Source organism: Balearica regulorum, chromosome 22 (assembly GCF_011004875.1).
Source record: "Balearica regulorum gibbericeps isolate bBalReg1 chromosome 22, bBalReg1.pri, whole genome shotgun sequence".
Taxonomy (NCBI): domain Eukaryota; kingdom Metazoa; phylum Chordata; class Aves; order Gruiformes; family Gruidae; genus Balearica; species Balearica regulorum.
In genome coordinates, this window is record NC_046205.1 from 506,769 (window position 1) to 519,355 (window position 12,587).

The window sequence follows — 12,587 nt, forward strand, 5'->3', positions numbered from 1 at the left end:
GGAGTATTTTTCTGGCTCATGTTTCCCCATATGGGGACTCACACAGCAAAGCGGTCTCATCCTGATGCTTTGCCCCGCTGCAGCAAGTCTCCACCTCCAATGGAAGCATCTGAACAAGCACTTGCAGCTGTGCTGGCTCCCGGTTCCCAGTATCTGGAAGGAAATGAGAAGCCCAGAGGACAGATCTGCCAAGGGCACTGGTTCCCCTCGCCAAGCCCGGACCACCTCTGCGATCCTGGCCAGGCTGGGGAGCACACCTGCCCTGGAGCTGCTGCAGAGCAGGGTGACCCCACCTCAGGCCTGCCAGGCACCGGGTGACCTGGAGCATGAGAAGTCCCTGGCCAGCACAGAGCCTCCGCCACCATTTCCCCACTACTGCCTGCTCGAGGAAGGGCCACAAGAGTCGGTGTCAAGCTCGAGGGCGCAGCCGGGGCACATCTGAGCCATGTGTCGCAAGTGCCAAGAGGGAAGTGAGTCACTCACCTGCAGCGAGCGCAGCGCGTTCCTTCCCGTCCAAGCCTCTTCCCAGGCAGGAGCACGCCGACCGCTCAGCCCTGCTGGTGGCTCCGCTTGCGGCAGGGACCTGGCAGGCTGGGGATTGCTGGGCCAGGTGCTCTGTGGCCCCGAGGTAAGAGGCTCCTTTCCCTTCTGCTTTCTCTCTCAGGGTGCTGGCCTCCCTCCCTGAGCTCCACAGGCTCCTTCTGGGTCTGGGTGTCTCAGGACACAGACAGGCTGCACACCCCCCTGGGTCTTTGAGCCGTGGCATCTCAGACAGCGCCAGGGGCTTCAGAGCCACCCTTGTCCTCCCCGTCCCGGTGTGCTGGGAAGACGTGTGCTCACTCCCCGCACCCAGCAAGCAGGCACAAGGTGCGTCGTGATCGCATGAGTCAGGCTAGCGCTGCCATTGCCTTTGGGGCCGAGGGTCTGCCCTCGTCCGGGTCACGTCCCACCCCTGGGTGGCAAGAGCAACCCCGGCTTTCCTTGGACACTGCAAAGCGATGTGAGGAGCCCTGCCATGGCCCTTCCTCCTGCAGGCTCAGAGCCTCTCGAGCCCAGGCCCACATCCCCACTGGTGCATGACCCCTGCCCTTGCCCCTGCCAGGGTGGGCCAGGGGGGGAGGACAGGCAGCGGCTGTCCAGAGGTAACGCGCTGCAGCCTGGATCAGCGGGAGCACAGCGACCCAGCCGTGGGCAGCTCACCGAAGGTGTGGATTTCCGCTCTGGCAGAGCTACGGCAGCCTGGGGCTGCAGCGTACAAACCCTGACACGCTGGCCCGTGGAGCTGAGCCCTCCGCCCGGTGTGGCAGGGCTGGACTTGGGCTCCACCTGCCAAAACCAGCCGGAGCGTACCCTGCTCCCTGCTTCGCCCGCTGCTGGCGAGGCAGCCCGGCTCCCAGCGGGGACATTTCCTGCCAGGCCGGGTGATCCCAGCGGCACCACAGTGAGCGGCAGACGCGGTGTCCGGCCATCGCAGCTGTCAAATGGCTACCGGGGAGCGTCGCTGCTCGCTGCCCCAGGAGGGGCTCTCGGCCGGCCCTGGGGTGGATACAGTTCCCCGCCGAGCAACCCAAGCTCCAGGGCACATTCCTGCCGAGTTGGTAAGGAGGTGGGGACGTGTTGTGCTAGGCTCTGAAATGCTGGCGGGGGAAAGCTCAGGAGTTTATTTAGTATTTCTTTCCTGCAACAAGCAAAAGGAAATTGTGCTGAGTGTGTGAGATGAGTAGTGGAAATTCACAGACAGTAATGCTTAGTGTCAGATCATCAGCCGCTGCGGCTCAAAAGGAACTTCATGTCCTTTCAAAGACCCATCCTGGCATTCGAGAATACGTCCTGGACCGGCAGGGATCACGCTCACCTGTGTACTGGTCCTGCACGCTGCATGCACCGCACAGCTCTAAGCCTGGTGGCAGCAGCTGGTGCTTTCACAAGCTCCGTGTTGGTATTTTGTCTTGTCCTCGTTCACGGCTTGTCACTGAACAGGGCAGTCGACAGTGCACGCAGAGCCTGCCCGCTAAAATGCTGCTCCTCTCCATGGAGAGCTCTTCTCCCCTAATACAGTGTCATTTTGCTCTTGAAAGAGATCTCTGGATATTTGCTTATATATGTTCAAAACCAAAAGAGTTTCTGATACATGCAAAATTTATATATGGTCATCAAAAGCAGGTATTTTGCTAACGGGCTCCATCTCAAGAGGAAACATGCCAGGGGCAGACAGTGCGTGCAAGGAGGCAATGTCCATCTCTCATGGCAGCGTGCGCTTACCGTGAGAGTGCTGATACGGTGCCAGAACCAAGAGGGACAATCTGCTGCCTACCAAGCAGCTTGCATGAAGTTATCCTCAGAAAACGTCGTTTGGAAGAACTGCTCCAGGATCCAGCATCCTCCTAGAACAACCCAAAGTACCATTCGTGCTAGTTAACAGCATGGCATGGGAATCAGTTACAGTAAAAGAATCTTATCTTTTTATTAGATTGCAAGTTTGGTTGATAAAAGTAAAGGCACATTGCAGGTTATTTTTTTTTGACTTGACCTTGCATGGCAGTCAGTGTTGTCAGACTTTGTGTGCATCCCCCCGACTGGAAGCGGCAGGGCAGACAAAAACTGCCAGGACCACTTAATAAGCCAGGCCACCGCAAACAAAATGCATCTGAACACCGGAGTCAAAGTTCTGCACTTAGAAACAGGCAGCGGCCCCAGGAGAGCGGGGAACAGGATCTCCACGCTGGAAGAGTTGCACGAGGGGAGTGCTGGCTGCGGGCGCTGCACGGGGGCAATGGGACCTGTCGATGCCAAGCAGACACGAGGCAGGCAGGGGGGGATGGACCAGCCTCAGCCTTTCTCTGCTGCCTTGGTACTGGGAGCGCTGAAGCTGGGTCCCCTTCTACTTTTCATGCTTTAAATGCAACAGCTGAGAATGAAGATGATGTGGAAGGCAACTCCCCCAACTAATGACGAGGTGGACAAATGCAAGCCCGGGAAGATGCCAGCCCTCATGGCCAAGCGGTTGTTGTGGGAATTTCTGTGAATCTCAATGGCCTGAGGCCTAACGTGAGCACAGACAAAGCTGAAAAATTAGTATATCTGGAGAGCGGCGAGGAGGCACTGGCCAGCACGGACGTGGTCAGGTCCCAGCTCGGGGCAGTTTGAGGTGTCCTGACTCCAGTGGGAGTGCTCAAATCAGAAAGCAAAGCTTGTGTCACTGCTAGAGCTTCCACCCATCAGGTCTCTCTGTGTCTTCCACCACTGAACTTGGTAGGTTTTTGTTGTTTGGTTCTCTGGGTTTTACAGAAGATCTTTTTCGCTGAAAGTCAATGATGTGCGTGTGCTGCATCAGTGGCAGAGCCGAGGCAGGGCTGAGCAGAGGAAGGATGAAGATTTCTGATGAAAGCTCTTCCCCAGGCGAAACCTCCTGGGCTTTCATTTCCTCTAAGAACTTGGCTGCACCAGGACACCAAGCTTTGTTTGGCCGTTGCTACAGCCTCTGCTAGCGCTTCCCTTCCCTCCGTGACCAGACATCCTCACTGTTGGCTCTTCTTAAACGCATGGACTGGCTGCCAGCCAACCTCATTAGCATGCTTTTATTTTGTTTTTAATTTAAGCTCCCAGAAGCAGTCTTGCAGACATAACTGGGGCTCTGTCTGGTCCATGAGGGGTCAGGTTCCTTGGTCCGTCTTTACAGCGGCTGACGGGGATGGGGGAAGGAGGGAGGAGGGCGGGTGGCGGAGGGAAGGAGACTGCTGCATCCTCCACCCCAGTGCAGATCTGTAGCATCACTGCAGGAGCCTCATCTCGCCCTTCAGGTCATCCTGACGTGGCCTGACAGAGGCAGAGCCTGGGTGTCCCCTGGTCCCCAGAGTGCCACGTCCCCTGCTCCACACAGCCAGCCTCCCCTCCCTGGCGCAGCCCAGACTGCTGAGGCAGGGCAGAGCAGAGCAAGGTCTCCCACCCCTGTGCAGTGCTGTCGCTGCGGGGCTCCCTCGCGCTGCGGGAGTTTGGGACCCCACTCAGCTCAGGTGGCTTCCAAGTCCCTTGGACGCCCCATGCTGTTGCGGTGGAGCACAAGGGTGATCCCACAGCAGCTCAGGGCATGTCCAGCTGTGGTGCCACTGTGACCTGCCTGCATCTCGGGGTGTTTCGGAGCTTCCTCCGAGCAGGGCCCGGAGCAGCAGGACATCCTGGTTTGCGCAGCAGTTTGCTGAGCACAACACCCTGCCAGGCTGGGAGCTCAGCCGGGGCTCCTGGTGCCTGCCAGGGACAGTCACAGCCTGCCTCTGCTCCCCCGGGGCACCGTGCTGAAGTGCACACCAGGCGCTTCCCTCTGTGATTGCCCTGGGAAAAGGCATCCGCACCCTCTGGAGAAGAGCCAGGGAAGAGCTGACCCAGCCAAAGAGGCCCAGATCAGTGCTGGGGCTTTGCCTGCCCCTGGCTGGGGACATCCAGCCACCGGTGTGGACAGAGGGTGGGTTCCGGCACCGCAGTGGCTGCCCCAATGCTGCGCAGCCCATCGCCTTGAGATGCCTGAGGCCAGGCAAGCCAAACGTCAGCGTCTTGGCAGAGATGCCTGTAATCCCCCTTGCCCCCTCTGTCAGTGCCCCATCTCCTTGGCTGATGAGGAAGTTGCTGTGTCCTGGCTTGGAGCCACGGCTCCCCAGCCCAACAGCGAAAGCATGTCCGTGCCAGCTCCTAGCTCTCGGAGAAGGTTGGCTGGTGACCTCAGCTGGTGTGGCCCAGGGGGCACAACCCTCAGCCTGTCCTTGGGGCTCTCCCAAGACATGACACCACACCATGGGGGCCTCTGGAGCTCCTCACAGCATGGAGATGGCCAGGGCCTACCATGGCCTGTTTGTCACAAATGGCATTTCATGAGAAGAGCCAGGAAAGCCAGCCTTCCCAGGGGAGCACCAACGCGGACAAGCCTCTGCTGCTTCTGCTTGGATCCATGTTGTACCTCAGCAGCCTTGTTGCACACTCAGACACCATTTTGTGCTGGTGATGGAATTTGTGTCTCCATTCCTATGTGTCTCACACTGAACCCGGGCACCAGACTTGGTGTTTCAGTTCCTGTAGGTGTCTGCAGGTGTGAGGTTTGTGTAGCACACGGTGCAGATGCTCCAAGCTGACATCTGCACTGCGTGCAGGTGTAAAAGCAGAGTCTGCAACGGAGGGCAGGTTAACCATCTGCATGGGAGCTGCACCTTGGGATTTACCAGCTTAGCTGGGACCATGTGTGAAGCTTTGCTTGTCACTGGTGTCTCCCTGAGCACCCCACCAATTTGCATCACTGTGATGAAGGATCTTCAGGCTGCTGCAAATAATGGTGGTCAGGATATGAAGGTGGAAGGGCCAGGCTGCGGTGTCTCAGTCTCTGCTGAAGGTCCCTGAGATAAAAGCAGACTTGGCATGGCTGGATTCCTGGGTCTGTTTAGCCCTAACACAAGTGTGAAGGAGACTCTGCTAGGGAATGAGTCTGTCCATAGGATATATGAGTTTCCTGGCACTTCCTTTCCTCCAGGTTATTAAGTGAAAGCTCTTCTGGCTTCTGCTCTTCATCTGTTTGGAAGAAGGATGCTCAAATTCTGTCTAAGCCCAGAGCTAACCAGGGACATGGAGTGGATTCCTATTCTGCCTTATAGGAAAATCCCAACCTTGCCTTCTTTCAGGATCATCAGAAGCAGAGATACTTTGAGGAAACAGCTTTAAGGACTCTCCAGATCTTTGCTGTGGTTAATTGCCTTTCCTCTAGAGCTTATTTTATTTCTCATTTCCTTTGAGCTGATGTCACACATTTCCTCTTCTCTAGTGACTCTGCAGTCATGCTGCAGTTGCTCCCATTCTGGTGTCCTGTTCTTGAGAGCTGCCTGTGTGGAGACCTTCCAGCCCCAGGTCAGAGAAAGTAACAATTGGAAGAAGACCGAACATCCTCAGTAAAACACCCATGACTGCTCTACTAAAGCTGAAGATGGACATATCGTGCTGAATCCTTAGACTGGGGTAAGCACAAAGTTTACTTATTAGTATTATTCCTCCTGGAAGATGCTTTTGCTGATGGCATAGCTTGTGTTAGCATGGTCCTTGCACCTTGCAGCCGTAAGCCAGTAAATCCTCACAGGGAGAGCATGGCCCAAAGGAGAGAGTGTAGCCTGGCAGCAGAGTCCGCAGTTGTCCCAGCCATGATGTGCTGCGCAGCTGGTTACTTCCACCTCTAGTTCTGCATACAATGGATTTGATGATATAAACCACTTGGGATTATTGGTTGGTGTACTAGTGGACAAGGTAGTGGCTTGGGCTAGGAGTTGCCAGGGATTTTGGTAATGCAGCACAGCCTGCTGCAGCAGAGAAAAGGACCCACACCCTGACCACTGTGCGCCTGTTCTCCCATCTGCTGGCATGGAGAATTTTTACGGGGAACTGCTTCAACAGGAGAGGCTAAGAGAGATCCTCGCCATGGCACTCCAGAGTCTAGGGCTTAGGACATCTCACAAGTATACAGGAGATGTGAGCTCGAGTTCTTCAGGCTGAGGAGGGAAGTGGGTATTGAGTAAATTCAGTGGGGAATGGTGCCATGCTCTGTTATAGCTGTATTTTGTAGAATATCTGGCTTGACAAGCGAGAAGGGAAAAACAACTTTCTTGTGATTCCCTGAAGGATGTTGGCATTGGCACTGCACAGCCTATTCATGCAGAGACAGATGATGAGCTCTACCAAGTGCTGTAGGGGCCAGGAGGCGGCACTGCCATCTCCCACAGCCCACCTTTGCCAGAGATTTCTAGCAGACTGAACAACATAGAGCACGTCCTTGCATTCATCTCTCCAGGTCAAGGCGCAGCACCTTAGCTCAAACCTATCGTCTGTGCAGGGCTTTGCAGTGGAGAGGGACATGCAGGTTTGCTCTCCCTTCCACCCCACCTGCTGAACCTGGCAGCTGATGGGCAGGCCTGGAGATCCCACCAGTAAAGTTCACCAGCGCTCCTGGGCAAGGTTTGGAGGCTGCCATGCCCGTGCACAGTGCCAGAAATGGAGGGGCACAGTCTACAGGGGCTTTCTGAATAACAGTTGTGGCTATGTATTGGATGTGGGCACTTGTCTCCTCCTTATGAATTCTGCTAGTAGGACGCATCACCCTTTTTTTCCTCCCACTTTGGGTATATTCAGGTCTGGCGCTACAGTGACAGAGCACCTTTCATTGCAAAGATTCCAGTCCCAAGCACCAGAACTATTTGCTGAAGTTGGCAGATAGAACAGTGAGTTTAGGATGCAGATTTGAAAAAAACCCAACCCTTTAAGTTCTTTCACGATCTTAGGTAATTAGGACTTTTTTTTTTTTTCTCTAACATTACAATAGTGCATCAAACACAAAGCTCCCCACTACTGTCTCTTGCCTCTGCACAGCCTCACCCTTTCCCTCAATGTCTGCATCTGCTAGGTGCCCTCCTGAGCTGAGAGATGCAAACCCTTCCAACTGGCCTATGTCCTTACCAGAGATGGTCCCTCAGTGTGTGGGAGAGCTGGGCTTAGACATGGACATTTATTTAAGACCGTGTTGTGACATTTACTTTTCATACGTAGATGAGGGTGTGGAAACAGATCCATGAGATGACCAGTAGGACTTCTTCCCTGTGAGGGTGGTGAGGCCCTGGCACAGGTTGCCCAGAGAAGCTGTGGCTGCCCCTGGCTCCCTGGCAGTGTTCAAGGCCAGGTTGGATGGGGCTTTGGGCAACCTGGGCTAGTGGAGGCTCAGGGGTGAACCCCCCCCCATGGCAGGGGGTTGGAACTGGATGGGCTTTGAGGTCCCTTCCAACCCAAACCAGGCTGTGATTCTATGACTTCCCTTGGGTCCTGCATCAATCAAAGGTAGAACAGGGAACAGAGCGTGGTCTCCTGCCTGCTGTGGGACTCTCTGCAGGGCAGCAGGGAGTGACACATTACTCCTCAGGGATGTGCCAGACTTCTGTAGCCAGACCCCAAGGTGTCATAGCCCAGAGCATCCTCACCTCCTGGCTACCACCACCTGAATTTAGAGATCAGTGGGTTCTCAGCGGGTGGCAGAGATCAAAGTGACAGATACGTATGTCACCTTGCCAAGCACTAGTACTGTCACAGCTACTTGTTAATTCACACGGCACGTGGCTGAAAGATTGAGTTTAAACACACTCAAACCCCAGTGCTGCCCAGCATGCAGCAGCCTGTGAAGGTCCAAGGACGAGTTGTGGATATCTGTAGTTGTCATGTCCTTAGGGGACCTGTGGGGGGTGGGGAGGGACAGGCTCGGGAAGATGACTGTTGCCTTCCTCTCCTAACAGCTGCAAAGAAGTACCAAGGGCTTTGCAGGTTTTTCTGAAGAAAGGGAGAGCTTTCTTGAGCTAGAGCCGACTTCCCCATTTGCAGAGGAAAACTGCAAATGTGCAATGTCTAAAAGAGGAACCAACAGCACATGGGTACAAGGAGTGACTCAGAGAAGCTGAGATGGTGGTTCATGCCACTATCTGCTGCAGGGGAAGATCCAGAAAGTTTCAAGGCAGCAGGGTGCCTTCTCAGGAGGCAGCAGTCTCTGGGGGAAAATGCATGCTGTCCGTGGAGCTGGCAGAGCCGAGGCAAGCACATTACGATGTGCAGCACCTGGCATTCCCATCGTAACTTGCAAAAGAAGTTTAGGCGTCATGACTGGCAGTACAGTTTACTCACTCTCGAGGAAAACCACCATGTTCTGCACGTTACAAACCCCCGAGTTTACCGTCTGCGAGCAACCTAGAGTCTTTGCTGGTGCCTCTCAAACTGCTTTACTCGGGTTAGTCAGTTATCTTCCCACAAAGGAAGAGAAAACCAAGCAGATCTGCAGGATTGTGTCACAGAGGTGAGTGCCTGCCCAGCGTCAGACAGGGAGGTGGCACTGGGGCCAAGGACAGGCGCGTACGTCCTCTGGATGGTAAAAGCAGCAGGTTAAAGTATACAAGGGATTAGAGCAAATCTGAGACAAGAACACGTACAGTATTGATGCTGCAGGAATTTGGTATGTCCAAACTGCAGGCAAGATTTGAAGAAATACTAACTGAGGTGGGGACTGCTACTATTAAAAACCTGAAGGCTTCTCTTTAGGCAGAGTGTTTGTCACCAGTGACCCAGGCAAGTACAGAATTGCTGCTGCTGACGTGTATTCGATGCAGAAATGTTGGGGTGGGGGGAAAGAGACAGATTGGTTTGATGATAACTCGAAATCAAAATGATGGCACAATAGATAATGACCAGGATTTTAAGAGAGAGAAACTGTAGTTAAAACCAACAATGATGTACCACAAAATATCACCCTTTAGAATTAGTGACTTATCTTTTACATCATTCACTGAGGTAAAAACATTGAGAGGTCTGGTAGCCTATGAAGCGAATGTGAGATCCTGCAGTGCCTGCAACGAAGAAAACAACTACAATCTTTACAAGGGTAAGCAGGAAAATGTCAGAAAACAACAAGTAGAGGGAGACTCTGGAAATGGCACTGGTGAGACATTTTTACCAGATACTGTTTCACTTATGGAATTTCTACGTTAAAATAAATGTAGGCAAGTTAGAAAGAATTAGGAACCACAGGGGGAAAAAGAGACCTAGAAAACCTGTTTACTTGTAGTAAAAGATTAAGAAGCTTGAGACAGAGCAGAGTAACAGATGATTTTATCTTAGAACCCTCATGCAGAAAAGTCTTTTGAGATTAGAGATTAGTGATCTGAGATCTGCACTGCGGCAAACAATGCTGGATGAAGACACAACGGCTAGTATGGTGTGGAGGTGGGATCAAAGAAAAGACCAAGGGGACAGGGTGGGCATCTGTAGCTGGAGCCAAGGCATGGCGCAGAACTCCTGTGGTCACAGACAGCTAAAAGGGAAAGGCTTTTGGCTTAGCAATGGCACCATACCAATCAGCTTGTTTTATGCTTTATATTTTTAGTTAAGAAGAAAAGTTACAGCAGGAGATTCTACTTCAGATGTGCCCACTCAGCACCACGATGTCTGGAAAGGGTAAAGGTGGCGCTGAAGGTGGTGCTGATTCCTACATTTCATGCCACATAGACTCTGAGTTTCGCTACAACCTCTTCACTGTTTTCTACAGCATCATTTTCATCCTGGGCTTTGTTGCCAACTGCTATGTGCTCTGGATTTTCAGCCGTATTTACCCCACCAAGAAACTCAATGAAATCAAGATATTCATGGTGAACCTGACAGTAGCTGACCTGCTCTTCTTGGTAACGATGCCAATGTGGATTGTTTACTATCACCACCATGGAGACTGGATCATGCCCGAGTTCCTCTGTAACGTGGCTGGCTGTTTATTTTTCGTTAACACCTACTCTTCTGTTGCCTTTCTGATGGTCATCACATACAACCGCTACCAAGCCGTGACTAATCCCATTAAAGCTGCTCAGTTAACCACCCAGAGAAGGGGCATCTACTTATCAGCAGCTATCTGGATCATAATAGTGGGCAGCTCTTTGTATTACCTTTTTGACAATAATACTAATCAGCAGGAGATCAATTCGAAGAATTTCACACGATGCTTTGAGCACTATGACACTTCTAGCAGTGTTTCAGCTGTTCTTGCCATTCATGTCATCATCTGCATCCTCTTCTATATAATTTTCCTTTTTATACTAGGTTGGAACATCATCATTATCAGGACCCTATTCTCCAAATCAGCACAGCCACGGAAGAGTGCTCATGTCAAGCAAAGGGCGCTCTGGATGGTTTGCACAGTGCTGGCTGTGTTCATCATAAGCTTTGTACCTCATCACATAGTGCACCTGCCCTGGACCCTGACTGTTCTGGAGCAGTGGAAGAAGGAAGACTGTCAGTTGCGCCAACAACTGAATGATGCTCACCAGGTGACTTTGTGCCTTTTGAGTACGAACTGCGTGTTGGACCCAATCATCTACTGCTTCCTCACCAAGAAGTTCCAGAAGCATCTTTCAGAAAATCTGAAAAGCATGAAAGGGAGTCGCAAGTGCTCCAGGCAAACCACGGACACAGTGATTGAGGGCACCATTCACCAAGAGGATGCCATCAGGATCTAGGTCAGCTCTGTTCTGATTGCAGACTGAGATGTGTGAGTTAGTCATTCATCTTTTCTCAAGAGGCACTGAGGAACACAACAGAGGACCAGGATATGACATTCCCTTTTCCCCATTAGACAGAAGAATGGATGCTCATTTGTTCCATCACATGCAACTGGCAGAACTGGAACCTGTAATAATCTGACAAATAAGCACCTTCTGTCTGGGCTGATGTTCTCACGGGCACTAAGAACACCTCAGCTCATCTGCTTTTACATGAAAGAAATGTCATTGAGTCTCTGCAGTGAGCAGCTTGAAGCTAACTGCACTGAAATGATCTACTGTGTCAGCCCAGATAGCACCATGCCTGGTCCTCTGCCTGCCCAACTACCATGAAGAATCCAGTATCAGAGCTGTAAGAGACTTCTAAAAGACCTGGAAGAACAGACAGCTGCTAGCATCGTCAAGTGACTTTTCTAAGCAGCTTGCACGGTTCTGTGAAGAGAGCCTGAGATGAAGCAGCTCTTCAGTTGCTAGAAGGAACGTAGTCCAAGGAGTTCCTCAAATGCCATCAAAGAAGAGATCTGCACCTCTGATCTCTACTTACCTACTCACATGGTCTGCTGGGGTCCATACTTGACAGATGTCCGGGAGTAGCTATTACGAACTTTTGCCTTTGGTCCCAGTTCTTGAATCAGTGAAGTAACTGGACTGGTACGCAAGAAAAGGAAGAGAAATTGCCAGTGCCTCAGCCCCCATCCCCAAATCAGCATTATGTCGAAAGGGGACTGTTGTCTGCCCTGGCTTCTTGTATGATAGCAGAACTGGCAAACCAGTGGTCTCTTGCACTCAGTTTAGTAATTTTTGGCTGACTGCATGTGGCTGTGGAGATCTCACTTTGGAGGCTCTAGATAACAGCTTGTTGTCAGAATGGGCATTACAATAATAAGAAAAAAAAATTCCTTAAAACACTTCAGGATCTTTTTATTTAAATTAGGGTTGTAGTAAATAACTGTACATTATTCCTTCCCCCAGCCTTTCTATTTCTGCTGCAAAGAAATGAAGCTGACTAGTTCTTGATATCCTACCAGAAGTGAAGTATTAGGTCAGGTCATGGCCACTGGAGTAAAGCAGCGCCGGGAAGACTGGAGACTCCTCGCTCAGGGCTGGCTCCGTCAGTTGGGGCCCGGGGCAAAGTGGTTTTCCAGGGTGCTGAGCTCTGTTACCAATCATGAGACACTTGAGGTTCCTTTTCTGACCGAAATTGCTCAATCCAGCACAGGAAATTGGGCAGAGAAGGGAACTTACTTATTTTCACAACAGTTTTTGGTTCCCTAAACTACATGGGAGAGTCTGGTTGATGACTGGAAAAGCGTATCTGACCTGTGACACTGATTATTCATACGCATGTACTTCCTACGCCCACCAGAGAATGTGAAAGATAAGCTCAAGTCTTTCCAAAGATAGGATCAACGTCTGTATCAGACTTTGCCTCTATTCAGTGGAGATACAGGGTCCTTCAGGTGTATCTCCTGAAGATCCTCAGGCAGCTTA

General features: G+C 51.9%; 1 protein-coding gene across 1 annotated transcript; it reads left to right on the plus strand.

The window, feature by feature from the left end:
• The first annotated feature begins 495 nt into the window (after nt 1-495).
• Nucleotides 496-12,004, plus strand: PTAFR (platelet activating factor receptor). The gene is made up of 3 exons (XM_075774125.1): nt 496-628; nt 5,801-5,991; nt 9,935-12,004. The coding sequence occupies exon 3, from the start codon at nt 9,972-9,974 to the stop codon at nt 11,052-11,054; it is 1,083 nt and encodes a 360-aa protein (XP_075630240.1). The 5' UTR covers nt 496-628; nt 5,801-5,991; nt 9,935-9,971; the 3' UTR covers nt 11,055-12,004.
• Nucleotides 12,005-12,587: the final 583 nt, after the last annotated feature.

Excerpts from the sequence above, each read along its gene's own strand:
- PTAFR (XM_075774125.1), top strand. The coding sequence starts at position 9,972 with ATGTGCCCACTCAGCACCACGATGTCTGGAAAGGGTAAAGGTGGCGCT.